The following is a 20,752-nucleotide window of genomic DNA, read 5'->3' on the forward strand; positions in this document are numbered from 1 at the left end:
TATTCTTCATACATAAGTTAAAGAAACTTTGAGTGTAGAAAAAAAAGACACTTTCTTTTTCATAAGTGGATTTGTGTTTTGATCATTATAAAAAATTATCTGCTAATGTCAGTTTAATTAGACATAGACTAATAACCTGATTATAAGTTGAAAACTTTGACTTCTCATTCTAGATGCCTCTTCTATTAGAAATTTAATATGAAGTTCAAAAAATGAAATTGAAAATTGAAAATTGCTAAATTTTGTAACTTTGCTCCATATGATGAATCTTTAAAGAAATGAACTGAAGTATACTGTATCACATATATATTGTAAGATTCTTGATACAGAAACTAGTTCAATCTCTATGCTTGTTTAGTATGTGGTTTGTCAAAAAATGGGTCAAGATGAGATCTTCAAGATTACTTACACGAGGAAAGAGAAGAACGCCGATGGTACAGGCCGATGGGTTGAGCCAAGGGCTGAGCGAACTTGGGTAAGTCATTAGTAACCAATAATAATCTATTTTTAGTACTAAATTAGACTACTAACATTGTATCCTTCAATTTTAACGAATTTCAACAACACTTTGGGGAGTTTCGAGCCACTCGGCCAAGTAGCACACCGATGACCGAAGAGGTAATACGGAATGGATTGAGAAGCATCAAGTTGCTCGGCATTAACAAGAACACTTAATTCCTCGAGGCTAGGATGTTGGGTATGCAAGCCCAAATTAATAGTTTATGATGGATATGTTTAAATGGATATGTATATTATCTTTAAGGGTTTGAATGTAGTTTTAGTTCGAATTAGAAGTACTTTTAAGTTTATAATGTTTAAGTGTTTGAATGATGTTTATAAGTGTTTGAATGGATAATGTTTAAGTGTTCAAGTATTTGAACATTGTTTATGGTTGTTGTGTTGCATTGTTGATGAATTGGATGGCTGTTTTGGTTGATGAATTCCGTTATTTGGAAATTGGCGGTGGGTCGTCAAAAGCGCAAATCTTTGGAAAAAATATTTGATTTTCGACCAGGTGGTCGAAAATCACTCGATATTTCGCAATTTCGACCACGAGGTCGGAAATTGTACGAAAAAATTCAATTTCGACCACATGTGGTCGAAATTTAAAATTCTTGCCGATTTCGACCACATGTGGTCGAAATTACGGGCCCAATTTTACAATTTCGACCATGTGATTGAAGTGCGGGCGCAATTTACAATTTCGACCACGTGGTCGAAATTGTGAAAATAAATTTCTTTTTTATATTTAAATATATATAATGTTTTCGACCACACGTAGTCGAAAAAGTTAAATATAATTTAATATAAAAATAATTTTTTCGACCACATGTGGTCGAAAATAATTTTTCCCTTAATTTCGGTAGAATGTGATTTCGACCACACGTGGTCGAAATTTTTTTTCGACCAAGCTGTTATCGACCTACGCGTGTGGTCAAAAAATTGGTCGAAATAAAGGCTTTTTCAACCTCGTGTGGTCGAAATTTTTGGTCGAAAATTCCTGTTTTTTTAGTAGTGATAGTTTGAGGCGGAAATGGTAGATTAATGCTATATCTGCCTGAATTAGAATATGTCTAGTTGAACTACTGTCTATAAATTGATTTATCTTAAAGACAATTGTTTTTTTTTTCCCGGTCCATTGCCTATAAATTGGTTTATCTTAAAGGCCATTCTTTTTTGTCCGATAAAAAAAAAAAAAAAAAGGAAGAATGGTCTGTAAGATAAATCAGTTTATAGACAATAGAACTCGAAACTTATACTTTTTTCCTGATGCTGGAGGTGCGAATATAGTCCGGCATTAGTAGTTAGTGAAATTCTTTTTTTTTTCTTTTTTTTTTTCATATAAAGTGAAGGGATACTTTGTTATAATATGAGACATTTTAGGGAAATTGTTTAAGCCTAGCTCAGCGATCATAAGATCCAATACTTATTTTATCTGATGATATTTATTGGGAGGACTGATATTTCTCTACTTAAGTATTAGGAATGGCTATATTTGGATTCAACGAGTATCTTTTAGTACTAGGAAGTGACCTTTTGACTGAAATATGAAGACAATAACAAGATTCCCTAACAGGCTAAACCACATATTAATTTCAAAATTAAATTTGCACATTTTTATGATTTTCCCCTTCTTTTGGGACTAGTAGCACATTACTTAAGTTGTTCACACTTGTAAAGGCACTAATGAATAATGGGCCATATACAATTAGTAACAATGCTTTCCCTAGTTCTTCTTCTTGGATCTTTTAGATGTCGAAAATGAAACAATTTTTTATTTTTCACTATGATTCATTATGGATTTTAGTCTACGGAACATCTCTTTGTACGCTTGTGCTAAGTAGGGTAAAGATCTGTATACACTTTATCATCCCCAGCATTCTACTTGTGGAATTCTTTTGATATGTTGTTGTTGTTGTTAATTTATTAAAGATTTTTTGTTAAATATTTGAAACTATAAAAATGATGATTTCTATTTTTATATCAAGTAAAATTTATTTTGAAAAAAAAAAAAAATTAAGTAATCCCTTAGTGGAAGTACGTAAGGAGTCCTAATCACCCATCCGCTAGTGATAAGGGCAATTTTAACAAGTATGTTGACGGAGGGGCATATTTGATCGGTCAGTCTAACAGGGGTAATTTTAATTCATAAACAATAATTGGGGGTTAAATTTGACCCTTTTCCTATTGTTAAATTGTTCTGCTCATTACACATCAAACTCACAATGAAACTTTTTGAATTATTTGCATTGAAGTAATATTGTGTGGAAAAAGAAGAACCGTGATTGAAGGAAAAAGTACTACGTAAAAGATAAGGAAAAGAAAAAGATTACAGTCAAGAAGGAATTGTCAAGAATGTTGAGAATGGATATGATATGTCAAATGTACCCTTTGTAGAGATAAGTAGTCAAATTAACACTAAAGTAAAAAGTAAAGTAGATGTACCATGTGTCAGCTAAAAGTAGGAGTCCGGAACCTAAATGCCCTAACAAAAAGTTAAACGAACCAAAATACTCCAAGAAGAAAAAGAGACTACAAAAGTAACCTTAACGTAGCAATTTGCTGCATTAAGGGACCACGTTATGCTTCCTTTAAAGAACAAGTTGTTGTGTAAAACCACAAACATGGCACTTCCGTTCCACCACCTGGTCCCACTTGCCATAAAAAATTCCCAAAACCACCATTAAAGGATGAGAAGCTCGAGTCCCACCTCAAAAAAAAAAAAAAAAATACCGTTTTCGATTCAAATTTCACTTGGAAAGTAAAGATTCTCGGTATATTCAAGTCAAGGAACAAGATTCGAAGGTTGAATTTTAGAAAAAAATGACGTACAACTCGATTCAAACAGCCCTACGACAAACTTCGCTCAAGGTATATTACTATGAACTTTCTAATTATTTTTGTTAAATACATTATGATCCTAAGCATGATTAACGTTTCGTAGTCTCGAATTTCAAAAAATGGATTGTACTTTTGCTATTTTGGCTCGTTTTCCACTGGGCATTTTCGAACTGGCAATGTTTTTATTTTTATTTTTGTCCTGTTAATTTATTAGTTGTTAATGATTATGAATTGTTTAATTAGAAAAAATATAGTAATTTAATTATGTCATTGTTAATTTATTTATTTGTGAAACTGTTTATCCTATGTTAATTGTTAATATGCTAATTAGTTATCTATTTTTATGTGTTAATTATTTAATTAATTATTAATTAGGTAGTTAATATAATTTCTCGTTAAATAAATTAGTTTGTTATTACTTCAATTGTAGTTATTAGGAGAATAATTAGTTAGCAATTGTTCATTGCAATTAGTTAGTTAATATATTTTTCTGATAAAGGATTAGTTAGTTAACATAATTTCCCGTTAAATTAATTAGCTATTTAATATAAATTTTTAGTTAAAAGTTAATTAATTAAGTAAATTTTAATTAGATATAATTATTCACAAAAATATAATACGACATAATTCTCATAATCCACAAATTTTGAATAAAGAAGGACAAACTAAATCCTGAATAACGAATAACTAACTAAATCCTGAATAACGAACGATAACCTAAATCCTGAATAATGAATGATAAACTAAATCCTTAGTTTTGGATTGAACATCATTAATATAATTTCCTTATAAATGATTAGTTAGTTACTATAATAAAGGATTAGTTCGTTAACATAATTTCCCTTTAATTTCAAGAATAATGAATAATTTAGTCTATACAGATACGACACCTCCATGGATCCCAACGTTCACCCGGAGCCCAACGATAGAGCAGTACGTGCTCTACAAGATAATCATAGGTCCAAGCTATTATGGACTGGAAGTATATATATGGGGGCTTTGCTCCGTCCCCGTAGGTTGAATATGGCATGGATTCTTTTACGCGAGCGGCCCCCACCATCTTGCATCTTAGAGATATTGTATTGGGGCGGTATCTATCGTCGCATCTCTATTGGTTGGGTACATCATTACGTGAGGAGCAGCCAGCGAGAAATGTAGAGGGTCCGTGTTTATTGATTTCGCAGAGTTTCTTATCTCGGTTAGTATTCAAAATACTTATTTAAACCATTAAAGTACTTATTTTAAATAGATGTGGCACTTATTATTTCGTAATTTTTCATATTTTAGGATTTGCCGACAGTAGGTCCATCACAGCCACCCACTCAGGTGTTTTCTCATAAGCCTGCAGAGCCATAGGTGTCTTCTAATGAGCCTGACGAGCCACAGGTAAGATTTTTAGTAAAACTTAATTTTTATTCCAAATAAGTTGAATATTACTTTAATTTTTTTAACATTTATTTGGACCTTGGACAGGACACCGCTCTAGATCTAGTCATACAGGATCCCGTTCACGAGACTGCTTTAGATCCTACTCCATACCTCTCTCAGGAACTCGTCGACACACAAGTTTGATTTTAAACAAAAGTTAATGCATTGAATAAAATTAAAACTAGTACTAATTTTTATATGTTTTTTCAGGTTCATCCTTCGGCGCTACTGACCCGTCTCCCGATGAGGATGATCAGGAGGGCAATGTTGAGGTTGACCGTACTAATCTCAACAGATTGGCTGCGGTCGTAGCAGTCGGCCACAGACATACTATGGTTCGGACTCTGGAGAAGGGGAAGGGCAGGGGGGAAAAAAGTGACGGCCGATCATGTCTTAGAGCACACAACTATTAAGAGGAGGAAGGGGGATGGGGACGATGGCGAGGGTGGTGGCGATAGACTTAGGCCTCGGGATATTCTTAAGTCTACTACATGTGGGACCCATTCTAATGTTGCATAGTTTATGTAAATAGTTTTTTATTTTGCGTATATATTTCTTAATGATAAATATTATCTTTAGTATTTTTTATCGTTTATTATTAACTCGTGTGAAATCCTAAAGTAATAATTTAAAAAAAAAAAAAAACTCGACATATTCCAAATAAAGTTATGCACTAACTAAAAAGTAACATGCTTAAATCTAAACCCTAAAAAATATAACACTTAAACCTAATGATAACAAGTTTCAAACTTACTTCGGGCACTTTACAACCCTTAAAACGATGATCCAAACTATTAGGTATCCTTGATGTATTGATTCTAAATTATTGTTCGCACAAACAAACATCGGGTTCTATTTAAAATATTGACATTCCGGGGTCTTTAGACATGACTAATCTTTGGCCAAAGTACGAAAATGGAGTGAAAATATAGAGTGAAACAAGTGTTGGAAATTGTAACCCTCTTTAACGCAGGAATTTACTGCGTTAAAGAAGGTCCTGGTCCTTTAACGCAGGAATTTCCCATGTTAAGGGTAGTTTGGTAACAGTTTTTTTCTTGGGTTATTTTGGTTCAATAGTGTTTTTATTGGGTCATTTAGGTTAGATCCTATCTATCTCTATTGAGTTTGGAGGATGAAGTAAAAAGAGAGAAAAATGAATTAAGGTATTACATCTCATACTTTTGTACGTCGAGTTTTCCCATAGTTTAATCGAAGTGGACTCGGAGAGTGTAATTATTTTTGCGATTATGAGCAGGGATTTATGATTGACCTTAAGTATACAAGAGTTTAAAACCATGTTTAGTAAGTATCTCAAGGTTTAGAGGTTAAACGAATCGAAGAGAATACGTTTCGATGAAAATCGAATTTGGGCCAAATTTGTACGACCCGTACTTTTGGTGAGGGCCATCGTACCTCAAAAATAGAATCCCAAAATTTTCCCTTGTGAAGTATGGTCCGATGTTGTGTTGAGACCGTACTTTAAGGCGGCTAGGATGTTGTGTTGATCTATTTATTTCGTGGCTTGATCTTTTATTTCATTTATCATCCAAAACAGACCCTAAGAGCTCCCAAACCCTCTCCCTAATTTTCCCTAATAGATAAGACTAAGTCCAAGGTAAATCAAAGTGATTAGTGTATCAAGAAGCTAGGAAACCTTGCTAGGAGTTGAAGTGATCTTGTTGTGTTGAAGTTGAAGCTTTCTTCTTGGTGAAGTATCCTAAGATTGAGGATGTTCTTGGGTGATTGAGTTAATATTACATCTTTTCTCTATGTTCTTGAGTTAGTTTAGTCTTTAGTCAACTTGTTAGATAGAGAAATTTTGGAAGAGAAGTTAGAATACATGCTAGAACTCTAGTTAGCTTTGTGGACTATTTTGGAATATGATCTTGAGTTATTGTGGCTGGATTTTCTTAAGTATAAGTAGGGGTTGATGTTTTTGTCATGTTGTTGTTTCTGTGCTTCTAGAATTTGGGAGAAGGAAGTGTATAAAGATATTGTATACTAGCGTATATTGGGTTGTTTTGTATATACACTTTTGTGGTTGATGGTTTGGGCTCATAGAGAGTAAAGGAGGTTGTGGTTGTTGTTGTTGGTCTTGTTGGTTAAGTTGTGGTTATTTAAGAATAGGGGAAATGTTGTCCGATTCATTTTAGAGACGAGTTATTATTTGATATACGTGATATACTAGTGTCACCTAAGTTAATTCATGTATACCTTGTTATAGGAAAGACATTCTAATGGTGACAAGTTAGTTACTGGATCAAACTGACGACTCGAGGTATGTAAAGGCTAACCCTTCTTTCTCATTTTGGCATGTTTCCTCTTGACGAGCTACTTTCGATTATCCTCACAAAGATGTGCTATTCGTAATAGTCGTACTTAGGTTACCATGACCCTATTGTAGGGAGAATACTGGGAATGATCTCATGATTAGTCAACTTAGCTATATATTTAGAACGATAGAAAACATGACTAAAGAATGCATAGAGTTTTAGTTGGCTTCGATCCTATGATGTTTGCTTTCGAGGCTATGATATGTTTTCCTTCAGGGCTATAAAGCTTACCTATGGGGCTATTACCATACAGACTGCCTTCGGGGTTATACAGATGCACGCTTGCCTTCGGGGCTATACAGATACGCGTTTGCCTTGGGGGCTACATGGAGTGCCTTCTGGGCTAATCATGCATGTCTAAATGCCTTGTATGAGGCTAAGTAGTTCGACGTCGTATTATTGGTTATTAGATGTTAGAGGCAGGCAAGTACAATCGGATTCTTTATTAACTCTTCAGTTATGCTCAGTTACTTTATATTTCATTTCAGTATTAGTTTCAGTCGCTTTACATACTCGATACATTATTTGTACTGACGTCTCTTTACTTGGGAACATTGTGTTCATGCCCTCAGGTTTAGACAGGTTGCCAGGAGAATTGCACCAGTAGGACCTGCCGAATGTCAGCCAGTGTGGTAAGCTCCATGTCATTCGGAGTTACCCGATTTATAGTTTTGTGTATATACAGTATGGATGTGTGTGTCCATGCTGTACATACACAAAACTCTGAACCAGGTAACTCCGAATGACATTAAGCTTACCATACTAGCTGACACTCGACAGGTCCTACTAGTGTGAGAGAGGGCCCTGTCCCGACCATGTTATAGTTACAATCTTGTAAAGGCTTGTAGATCTGTTTTGTCAGTATAATATGTGTATTTTAAGAGGCCTTATCGGCCCTTGTATATGTTTATTTTGTTACTGTTGGTTATAGACGCTTATGGTGGCCTCGTCGGCCTGCATAGCTATGTATATATGTGTCACGACCCGACTAGGGCCGCGCGGGCACCGGGCTAACCACCGAGCACCACTCATTCTATTACGTATCCCGCTCTTCATTCATATTTCTTATCATTCATAATCATAGAAAACTATCATCGTTTGAGACATATTTACTTATAAACATAAGCTCTTCTAGCTTATCAAAATAATATACATACGTGCATATATATAAAGACTGTAGGGCCATACCACACACTGCGTATCTACGAGCCTCTACTAGAGTACTAGACATATGGACGGGACAAGACCCCGTCGTGCCCAATATATATATATATATATATATATACATAAAATACTGTCTCAAAATAGCATCTCTCGGAATAAAGAAGGGGGCTCTCAGAAATGCCGATGCCTCCTATAGATCCGCATCGTCTCCCCGTCTACCTCGTGGGCATGAACGCGTCGTCAAAGAAAAGTGTGATGTCGGTACATGATTTTAACATTGTCTCGATTATGTAAGGCATGAACAATAATAAGGCATACAATAGGAACATAAGGAATAACATAAAATAAAGGAACTCGTCCATGTCTCATAATACCTTTTTGAACATTCGCCGTACGTACTTACCTCTTTGCTTCTCTAAAGATGCACTTGTTACATCCACATACTTATATACACACACACATACACACACACACACACACACACACACATATATATATATATATATATATATATATATATATATATATATATATATATATATATATATATATATGTACCATAATTTACAACATAAAGACAACCCCCCGTACCCGCCCATATAGGCTCGGTACCATTCTTAACATTATTGTACGTCGCATAAGCATATCATGACCTTAGCTTAACTAATCATACCTTATCATCATCTGCGTTTGATAGTGCCGTATCTATTTATACACATTCAAGCATTATCCGTATTCGGGCCGTAGTGGCTCGACAATATCCGTATTCGGCCACGTAGTGGCTCGACAATGTTCGTATTCGGCCACATAGTGGCTCGACAAGATCTCGTATTCGGCCACGTGGTTCGACGATCATATATATGTCTTCCGTACCTCGCCTACGACGAGGCTCCTGTAGATATCTCTTATCATCACATGCATCTCATAAGCTTATCATGACTTTCTATAAAACATGTATTTAAATTAAGGACAATCTATTAAAAATAATATCATTTCCATGACGTGAACTTCATAACATATACCGTATACTTACCATTGTTATTCATCACATATGCATATATATCATCATACCACACATATATCATCATATCAATCATACTTCGTCATAGACTCGTCATTATTAATCGTCTGGTAAGCATATAATGGCACCATCATAATTGATCATCATGATTCATCATAATGCATGCATGGGACTCATGGACGATTATACTTTATCGAGTGGCGTAAAGGTCGTGAACCCCCGATTACATTATGGAGTCACGATGAACATTCCACCTCACCTTGAAAGAAGTAGCACATAAGGTGAGTGTATACAATAATCAACATCAATAAACTATGGATAGCTTCCTTAGCTTTATAGAAACATCATATCATAGACTATAGCATCTCTTAGACTTAGCTTGTCATCATCAATATCGTACTCATCGCATATCTCTTATCTCATATAGCTTATTCATGAACAAGGACTCATAGTTTTCTTGAGGATAGGAAATTCGTAAAGAAGGAGGAAATTCATGTCATAAGATTCATGCCTTAGAAAGAAAGGACTAGCCTTACATACCTTTGTCGTTTACTATTCTATCGCTTGCTCGTTCTCCTTTAATGCACTCGCTTATACCTTAAAGGGAATTCATATCGACATTAGCTAAACAATCATAAGAACGTACTTACTAAAGCTAAAGAAAATTGGGCAGCATTTCCTTTGTTTATACTACTTTCCTCCATATTCCATATCGACTCCCAACATTCATAATAACAATCACAATATCATAAACAATAAGCATCATTCAATTGCATTGCCCATATTTCACAATTTCACTCCAAATTCTCCATAAACATGACCAAAGTTCACTATCGCGTTCTTGCACATATAATACTTATTCCGTGTTTTAAATGTCATTTATAACGCATTTATAATCTAAACATATCCATTTCATGATTCAATCCAAACTACTACTCAACAATGACACTATTCACCCATTTATGACCCATTTTCTATACCCTTCTACAATCCAAGTGTTTCAACTTAACAATACTTCAAATAACATGGAAAAGTCATGAAACTCACCTTAGATGATGGAGAAATAAACCTTGAATGGTAATACACCTTTTTCACCAAAACCCTATTTCACCTTTCTTGAGATTCCTTGAGTTGAATGACTTTAATAAGGTTTCCTTCACTTGATTCACTCCAATTCTTGTTATTGATCTTTGATTTCCTTGGTTTTCTTGTGGATGAAATGTGTGGAAGGTTCTAGAGGTCTTGAGATGTTGAAGACGTGTATGGAAATGAAATAAATGAAGTGAGAATCACATTTAAAGAGTTGGAACATTTCAGTCGTCGGGAGTTCCACGGACTGCTTCACGGTCCGTGGATCATGGTGTTGTCCGTGAAACTGGTCGTGGTTCATGACCAGCCAGACACTACTTCTACTGGCAGTTCCACGGACCCATCCACGGTCCGTGGAATATTATGTGGGCCGTGGAACATGGTCGTGGAACTCACAGTTCCACCGAAGTGGTTCCCGTCGTTTCGTTTGATCTCTAATCCTTATGGAACCTTCTTAACACTTGTTTATCACTTCATTAGCAATCTAAGGAACATTATAACTCTTCTCCAAAACATCATTAAAACATCATTAACTTGATGCTCGTAATTTGCCCGACACACGACTTATAACTCGCTTTCCTTAACAACTTTCTTTCCTTAGCTCGAATGGCTTTGGAAATCATAATTAGGACCATCAAATACTATTTCTTACTTATCCAAACCTCGTATACACCATGCCCTTCGTTAGTCCATTCATTGTACGCTAAGGGGAAATTTCCGAGGTGTAACAATATGTTTTGGGTGTGTATGCCCTCCAGGTATGATAGTTGTTATTTACAAATGGTTTACGACGCAGCCTTGTCAACCTTGGTTGGTATTTTTCTGCTTGCAGGTAGGCCCGTTGGCCTAAGTTGAGGGTTATCCCTCCAGAGTTACAGTTATAGAGTGATTCGCTCGGGTTGAGTACGGCACCGGATGCCGGCCACGCCTCTCCAGATTTTGAGCATGACATAAGACCCATGTGAAATGTGTGTGAGAGGGTGATAGATATGGATGGAATCTATCTACTTTTTAGCTTACATATAGTACATGTACTTTACTTTTACTTTTTAGTTTAAAATGTAGATTTGACTATCTCTCTCTACAAAGGGTACTATGAGTAAGAAAAATTTATTCTTGACATCAACTTGGAGTGTGAATGACCCAAAAGAAAATGGCGCATCAAAGTGTGAATGAGCAACTCGGAGCCAGTCTCGGGGTCTAATCGGGATCTTTATAGAAATAGCTACTTAGATTGACTATTTATTTCTTAACTGGTATACATAGATTGTATATATATATATATATTGTGTATATGTATATATATATAGGTTGTGCGTCCACCAAATAATGTATGAGGGACCTGATTGTGTACCAGTTCCCTTATGCAGTGCAGTAAGTAAAGAATGCATGATTTTACAGTAGAAAGCTCCTTACTCAAGGGATTAAAAATCACGACCAATTCCAGTAGGATTTCAACTCCATTACACCAGCAACTTCAGGTTACAACTCTATCGTAAGCTAGGAACTAACTCCCATAATTCCTCACCCTTATAATAACGATTATGCAACCTAGGAACTAACTCCCGCAGTCCCTAAACCTTTGCAACTCACTAATTGCAAACACTTCCACTTGACTAACTCTAGCCAAGGAAACTAATACACCTAGGCTAACTCTAGCCTAGCGTACCACTAAATGTTCTTACAAAGATACTCTTCCAACAAGAAACCTTTGAGAATTCAACTAATACAACTAAGCTAACTTTAGCCTAATGTACCACTTAAGAGTTTGTGGAAGCAATCTTGAGAATGTAGAACACCTACAAACAACTTCATTTTTGGGAAGAGTAGGTTTACAGTTTAAGCACAAGTAAACAAAGACTCATAACAACCTAAAGAACATAAATAATAGCTTGTGTCTAGACCAGGTTCTTCGGCTTGTCGATGACTTTGTTCGTAAGAGCACTTGAGAAACTTGTGCCAGTAGATTCTGTACGATTTAGATTGGGTTTTTTCAAGGCTACTCAATATATTGCCATCATATTGTATATATAGTGGGAGCCTGTGGGATGGTAGAGACCACTCATTCATTTTGACCTAAAGAATGGGCCAACTCACCATTTTGTACTTGTGTGTAGCAAGTGGCTCGGCTTTACAACTGTTCTCTACTGACGATGCACAGAGAGCGGATTACAGACCAAGTCTCTATCTGGTTCTAAAACAGTTTGACAATCATCAAAACACGAATGCACTTGGAACTATTATATATAATACATTATTGGCTATTTTTATTTTAAGCAGTTGAATGGATGACTATTTGTGTTAATTTCCTTTTTATCATTGACACTTCCATATTTTGTGTTGATTTTTAAGTTTGCCCTTCATAACAAACAACTTTTTTCAGGGGCATAAGTTTTTATTTTCGCATCATGATATCCCACCCGCTTGACTTGTTTCCTTAAAAAGCTTATGCTCTACTAGGCATATGTTTGATTGCTAAAGGTCAAAAACTAAAGACCAGCCCATTTGAAGGGAAAAATTAAAGATCAACACAATTTTCCCTTCATATTTTTCACTTCAAGTTTTCGAAAAATATTTTTCAATTTTTTCATATTTTGTTAATTAAAATGTTTTCAAAGTTATTGATTTTAGGAAAATAAGTTCCAATAGTAGGGAAAACAAGTTTTTAAGTGTCATTCCACACTAATTGTTTCCTGTCTGCCCCCTTAACACCCTGCTCGCCCTCGGTCCCCATTGCCCGCACCTCTTCCCTTCCCCCCCCCCCCCAACCCACCTACCCTTCCAGGGGCTCCTCTCCCCTGGCCCTCCATGACCCACCTCCCACCCCCTCGTCCCCACCCCCTACCAACCCCCGTTCCACCTGACAAATAAAGGGAAATTTGTGCAATTTTGACTGGTCCCATGACAGATTGGTGATATTTCATGACAGGATGAGAGGATCTTGTAGGCATTTTGTTTTCTTTCAAAAATGAACTAGATGACTATCTTATCTCAATCTCATTAACGACATGTCTACATCTATTGTTTTTTGTTTTCCTCCTTTTTTTTAGTTTTCCATCCGATGTTCGATACCCGTATTGGAGCCCCGACTAATCCGGATTCGTGCCGCGTAAGGCCCATTTAAGGGAGAAGCGCTTTCTAACAAGTTTTTTCCATACTCATGGCTCGAACCCGAGACCTCCCACCACAACCCTTGTCGGTTCTACATCTATTGTTAACTGAACATGCAAATCAATTCAATCCATGTTTGTCAAATTGATCCCCAAACATATTGTACTTGTTTGATATTTTCTGCATCGTGTAAAAGAGAGATCTGCTATAGAATATAGTTCAATTATAGAGTCTGTGATGTGTTACAAAGATATCATACCAACTTTATAGTATTTGTTACTATATCATTCACAAGTCTTGGAGATAAATGAATTTATCGTATTTAGTACTTCCACTAGAGTTAGGCCCATACTAGTCTCTTTCACACTAGTGGCCTTTCTTTTCGTTATCCTTCAGTAGTTTTTCCTCCCGGCATAGTTCGTATTCCACAATGAATGACACTAACCAAATAAAGGGCCTGCTTTTGATAAACAATTAATAAGCTTCACACTGTGAGTGAGTTCATCAAAGTGATTTTGCAGGTGGAGCAAAACAAAAATGAACTTGAATAGTCAAAGGACAAAGCACTGTATATACAGATAGTTCTAAATCTGAAAAGTTTATCTAATTCATATTCCAATTACAACATCAGTCTTCTATTAAGTACACTATTTTCACTCCATAGTTGCCATGGGATTCTTGGAAATCCTTCTTATTTTCATCTTTTGCTCATTCCCATGGCTTAGTATACAGAGTAATTTGGAGACTTACACAGTCCATGTTGAATTCCTACAAGGCCAAATTTCTACTCAATCATGATCAATGGATTTAGGGAGCTATTACCGTTCTTTTTTGCCTAAAAATACAGCAATTAGCTCAAGTGGAAACGAAGAGCCTGCTAGCATAATCTATTCCTATCGAAATGTGATAAAAAGGCTTTGCAGCAAGATTAACCGCATTAGAAGTGAAGGAAATAGAGAAGATACACGGCTTTGTTTCTGCACAGCCACAGAGGATTTTGTCCTTGCACACTACTCATATTCCAAGCTTTCTTGGTTTGCAGCAGAACATGGGTGTATGGAAGGATTCTAACTATGGGAAAGGTGTGATCATCGGAGTTATAGACATTGGAATTTTTCCCGACCATCCTTCATTTTGCTATGTTGGGATGCCTCCCCCGCCAGCTAAGTGGAAGGGAGTATGTGTTTGAAATCTGACAGAAAATACTTGATCACGAACACTGTAGGAATTCTTGAAAGCTTGAGGCATGTCATTAAAGATATTTCACCCGGTATGATGTATCCTAGGATTCAACAAGCTCTTTTAGTATAAAACTAAGAGCCAAAATCTAACAAAGATTTCACAAGATAGAAATTCAGCAAAAGAAAATGAGATGAAAAAAGGAATTTGGTTCTTGGTTACACTCCCCAAGATGAATACACAAGATCATATGTATAGGTCAAAGAAGAGATGAAGTCTAAATGTTTTTGGTTATCTGCCAACGTTCCACTAATTTAACAGGGGTCAAACCCATAAAGGCAATTAGCAATAAAGACTACTCAGATGAAGTCTAAATATTTTTGATTATTTGCCAACGTTCCACTAATTTAACGGGGTCAAACCCACTAGGGATCAAAGCCTTATTTTTTAAAGTTCATATTTTATTCTCTATGAAGTCTTATTAATATATATATATATATATATATATATATATATATATATATATATATATATATATATATATATATAAACTAATAAAAGAGGAGTAAGGGTGTGTTATATAGTACCATGGAGGAAAACATTTTCTAGAAAATGTTTTCTAATAATTTTCTCATGTTCGTTTCGTCAAAAAATTTGGAAAACATTTTCCTCAAAATTGGAGAAAATGACTTTCCTAATAAAAGTAGGGAAAATAAGTTCACAAGTTCATTCCACCAACCACCCAACCCAACCCCAACCACTCCAACCCCAAGGGTGGTCCCATGAAGGAAAACATTTTCCACCCCATGTTTTCCCCCTTCCCCATACCTCCTCCCCGTCAAAAATAATTTTTTTTTGGAAAAAAAGTTTTAACATTATTTTTTTTTTTGCACCCCCACCCAAACCCCAACCACCCCACCCCCCCCCCCCCCCCCCCCCACACACAAAAAAATTATTTTTTTTGAAAAAAAAAAAGGTTTTGACTTTTTTTTGCACCCCAAAACCCACCCTAAAAAAAAAATTATTTTTTTTGAAAAAACCTAACCCCTCCCGCACCCCCCGAACCCCCCCCCCCCCCACAAAAAAATATTTTTTTTGAAAAAAAGGTTGACTTTTTATTTTGCACCCCGACCCCACCCAGCACCCTACCTCACCCCCGCACCCCCCAACCCCCTACAAATTTTTTTTTTTTTTTTGAAAAAAAGGTTTTGACTTTTTTTGCCCCCCCCCCCCCCCCCAACATTATTTTTTTTGAAAAAAAGGTTTTGACTTTTTTTTTGCACCCCCACCCCTAAAGATCCCCCTCATTTAAGCCCCCCCAACCCCCACCCCACCCCCTCCAAAAAAAATTGAAAAAAGTTGACAATTAAAAAAATTGAAACTTTGCGTGGTTAAAAATTAAAACTTTTGGAGGGTCATGGGTATTGGGGGGGGGGGGGGGGTGGGGCGTGGGGTGGGTGGTGAAAAGATTTTTTTAATTGGGTAGGGGGTGTCTGGGAGTGTAGAAACCCGCAAAAGATAAAAAAAAACTTCACAAAAAATGTTGGTGTTGGTGTGGTATGGGTTCCACGCAAGGTGGGAGGGGGTGACGGGGATGTGATCGTGTAGAAAATTCAGAAAAAAAAATTAAGAACTTCAAAAAAAAAAAATGTTGTGGGGGGAGGGTGGGTGGGGCTAAGGTGCGGAGGAGGGGTGGTGTATGGGTTATGGGAGTGGTTGGGGGTGGGGGTGCAAAAAAAAAATAAATAAAAAATGGGGGGGGACGGGCATGGGGGAGGGGGAGGGTGGGGGGTATGGGGTTGGGTTGGAGTTGGTGAGGGTTGGGGGTGGGGTGCAAAAAACAAAAACAAAAAAATCAAAAGAAATTTGTTTTAGAAGGGGGTGGGGGCGTAGGTGGGTGGGTGGGAGTGGGTAGGGTGGGGTGGGGGTATGGGGTTGGGTTGGAGTTGGTGAGGCTTGGATGAGTATTTTTCGGAAAACATCTTCTATCAACCAAACGAACATGAGAAAATAAGTAAAAAAATTCACTTATTTTTCACTACTCAAACGAATATGAGAAAATAAGTGAAAATTCACTTATTTTCTAGGAAAACATTTTCCATACCGAATACACCCTAAAAGCCATAAGGCAATTAGCAATAAAGACTATTCATTTGATCAAATTGAATAGTAAGAAACGTTGGGCAACAAACGTATTTGACCAAAATGAATCATAAACATTAAAGAAATTAATAAGATGATATTTTATTCTTTTTGAGATGTAATATTTTTTCAACAGTATGTGAGTCCAATTTCACCACAAAGTGTAACACCAAACTCATAGGAGCGACGACTTACCAACTTGCCAATCGTTTCCTGATAGATGATGATGGACATGGTACTCACACAACGGGCACAGTCGCTGGAGCCTTTGTGAAAGGTGCTAATGTATATGGGAATGCTTATGGCTCTACAGTTGGTCTTGCCCCTCTTGCCCACATAGCCATATATAATGTATCAAGGGCGGAGCTAGCCCTTCGGGCGTGGGTTCGACCGAACCCAGTAGCTTTTGCCCGAATCATATATTTATATTAAATTTTTTGTCAAATATGTACAAACTATTAACTTAGAACCCAGTAGCTTTAAAGAATTAGAACCCCGAACCCACAAGTTTCGAATTCTAGCTCCGCCTCTGTAATGTATGCAGTTCTGATGAAGGTTGTAAAGAAAGTAATATTTTAGCTGCCATGGATGCAGCTATAGATGATGGTGTAGATATTCTTTCGATATCTCTTAGTGGAAGCTTCAATCTACCTTTCTATGATGACATTATTGCTCTTGGGGCGTACTGTCACGCCCCAAAACCCACCCTAGACGTGACCGGCATCCGACGTCATGAACAACATCGGAAGAACCTAAACGATACAATAATAACACTTGAACCCGCTTTGGTTCAACATTCGCCTCCAACGCTTATAAAGTAAATGTAACAAATCATGAATATATAAATTAAATTAGCGGAAGTCTTTATTCACCAAATACTTAGTCAAACGTAATAACGTGCCCGAGAGTTAATCAATAACTCAACAACTACCCACAAGAACGTATACTATGGAGCTTCAAGATAATGATGAATGTCTAAATCATCGGGACGCGGCCCGAAACAAAAAGGCGAAAAGTAAAGATAGAATGGTGCCCCACGAACAATCATGTGGGCTCACCGAATAGTCTCGTTGTGCAAGTTCTCTTAAATCGTAGGCGTATCACTAACCTCGCTCTCAATGATACCTAACATACCATCAAAAACAACAATGGTATGCTCGATGCGGGTAGAGTGTCTCGGGGACAACAAATATTATAAAAATAAAATATAATAATACATAAAGAAATCACCTTCGAGAAGATGGCATAAAAAAATCATTCCACTTTTTGATTCTTAATATCATTTGGCTTTACAAAACCATTACTCAATATAAGACAAGTAATCAACATGTGTATCTTAATAAGAATTATTAAAACCGATTATAAAGTCTTTTGTCAAGTTACAACTTTCAAATATGCCTTTCAAATTGATCAATTAAGATAGTCATCAACAATTCCATAAGATAATAAGAATGTCACATGCCAATACAGCCCAAGAATAAATCACATGGGATCCCCATAGGGTTCCCTTGTCACAGACCATACCGGATTATAAAATCCTCGGTGACCACTCATCCTCCCGAATGTCTAGGCATAAACACACCGAATATGAAATCCTCTGACCACTCATCCTCCCGAATGAGAGCATAAGCACACCGGAATATGAGATCCTCGGTGACCACTCATCCTCCCGAATGGCTAGGCATAAACACACCGAATATGAAATCCTCGGTGACCACTCATCCTCCCGAATGGCTAGGCATAAGCACACCGGAATACGAGATCCTTGACCACTCATCCTCCCGAATGGCTAGGCGTAAGCACACCGGAATATGAGATCCTCGGTGGCCACTCATCCTCCCGAATGGCTAGGCGTAAGCACACCGGAATATGAGATCCTCGGTGACCACTCATCCTCCCGAATGGCTAGGCATAAATCACACCGGACTATGTAGTACGCGGTGGCTATCCTTCCTCCCGAATAGCTAGGCATACATCACACCCCGTGTAGCGAACCCGGCCGTGGCCATCCTTCCCCCCGAATAGCTAGGCTTGAATCACACCCCGGGTAGCGGGTGTGGGCCACTCTTCCTCCCGAATGGCTAGGTAATTACCACACTAGGATCCATAGTGGCTACCCTTCCTCCCGAGTAGCTAGGCCAAACACAACAACAAAGTTCGAGCATAAAAGCCGATTCACAATTTGTCTCAAAGTAGTCACACCATAAAATAGCATTAAAGCTCATTATGCCATTACGAAAAGTCATAATCTCATAGATAATCATCAAAAGGTTTCCACTTCTTTAAGTAATATTACTTTATCATAGTTCCTTTGTAAAATCATCAATACCAAAAATTAACCATCATCACTGATCATCTCTTATAGAAGAAAATGATTCATAATATCACATACATATATAGGGTTTGTTACAATCTAGATTTAATGTGGGCTTGTCCCCTCACGCAAATTAACCATTAATCAAAACATGTAATAAATTTCGAGAGGGTAAAACCAATTCAGCATATCATTCAAACATGCTTTTATAAAGAATCAATCTTTCAAGAGAGTTTGCAAAAGAGACATATAAATGACCTTTATATTCAAAAAGGGTTTTATTTTTAAAGAGACATACAAATCACCATAAGATTTTTAAAAGGGAGACATACATTCAAAATAAGGTTTTTAAAAGGGAGACATACATTCAAAATAAGGTTTTTAAAAGGGAGACATACATTCAAAATAAGGTTTTTAAAAGGGAGACATACCTTAATATGTAAACAAGGTTTAACAAATCACTTTTCTAATGAAGAACACCCAAACCCTAGCTTGAATCACTTTGGAAAGAATTATGTTGTAAACCCTAGGTTTTGGTCATAAAATCATGTTAGAAAGGGATTAGGAACTTGGATTCAACCTAGAATCATGATAACACTTACCTTTTAGGGTTCTTGAGGCTTGGGACTTGTTCTTACTGACTTTAGGGTAATCTTTCGTGAATGGGGTGCTGGGGAAATAAACCCCAAACCTTAAATATAACTTAAAACGCGTAAACCCGACCTTTTTGACCCGAAATCGACCCGTTTTGCGATGGGTCCGCGATGCGGGACCATCGCGATGTTCGCAGCTCAATACTTAGACTTGCATGATGTCCCGCGATGCGGGGCCATCGCACGCTCTCCCACGCACCCTGAAAAGTCGGCGTGCCTGCACGTTGTTCGGTAAAATGGACATAACTTCTTGTACGTAACTTCGTTTGGGTTGGGCGACCTACCGTTGGAAATCTATTTCAAAGATCTAAAACTTTCATTGAGGAAGGTTTTCCAAATTCACAACACATTTTCATGAAAATTCGACGTACCTACCAAAACTTAGGCGAATTCTAAGAGGCCTTAAGAACTTCACTAATTGGTTTGACTTCAAAACGACCATCTTCCACCCGAATTCATCAAGAATGGATTCATATCGACATAATATCATCTTAATACTAGATTTTTGCATGTTCACACCTATTTCAAGTTTACGGGGTGTTACACGTACAGTGCAACGGAAAGAGGTATTCTTGTAAGTTGCTCTGCCGGCAATTATGGTCCATCTAGTAACTACGTAGAAAACACAGCCCCATGGATTCTTACAGTAGACGCTAGCACTGTTGATAGAAAGCTAAAAGCTACAGTTAAGCTTGGAAATGGAGAGAAATTTGAAGGAGAATCTGCTTATCCAAAGATTTCCAACTCAACATTCTTCACTCTATTTGATGCTAGAAAAAATGCAAGTGATGAATTTGAAACACCTTATTGCAAACCAGGATCACTCACTGACCCTGGTATAAGAGGAAAGATAGTATTATGTCTAGAACATGGTGGCGTTCCCAGGGTTGATCAATGGTAATCAAATGTGAGTACTTTCATTTGGTTTGTCATCCATATTTGATATTTGTGAATTGATCACTAAACATTGTTCACT

At 37.0% G+C, this 20,752-nt stretch overlaps 1 protein-coding gene and 1 pseudogene across 1 annotated transcript; one reads left to right on the plus strand and one right to left on the minus strand.

Annotated features, from left to right (window-relative positions):
- LOC132043753 (subtilisin-like protease) overlaps positions 1-20,752 on the minus strand; it is a 61,360-nt pseudogene that overhangs the window by 15,449 nt on the left and 25,159 nt on the right.
- On the plus strand, positions 377-20,677 carry LOC132043804 (subtilisin-like protease 4). The gene is made up of 10 exons (XM_059434266.1): positions 377-475; positions 4,816-4,908; positions 4,981-5,049; positions 7,320-7,471; positions 7,676-7,735; positions 14,010-14,056; positions 14,403-14,669; positions 16,946-17,164; positions 17,353-17,490; positions 20,322-20,677. Exons 1-10 carry the CDS (start codon positions 377-379, stop codon positions 20,675-20,677), a joined length of 1,500 nt encoding a protein of 499 aa, XP_059290249.1.

Source organism: Lycium ferocissimum, unplaced genomic scaffold, assembly GCF_029784015.1.
Source record: "Lycium ferocissimum isolate CSIRO_LF1 unplaced genomic scaffold, AGI_CSIRO_Lferr_CH_V1 ctg285, whole genome shotgun sequence".
NCBI lineage: Eukaryota > Viridiplantae > Streptophyta > Magnoliopsida > Solanales > Solanaceae > Lycium > Lycium ferocissimum.

Coding starts and splice junctions, on each gene's coding strand:
- LOC132043804 (XM_059434266.1), top strand. CDS start 377: ATGGGTCAAGATGAGATCTTCAAGATTACTTACACGAGGAAAGAGAAG. Junction 476..4,815: donor CAAGGGCTGAGCGAACTTGG/GTAAGTCATTAG, acceptor GACCTTGGACAG/GACACCGCTCTAGATCTAGT. Junction 7,472..7,675: donor CATGCATGTCTAAATGCCTT/GTATGAGGCTAA, acceptor TCATGCCCTCAG/GTTTAGACAGGTTGCCAGGA.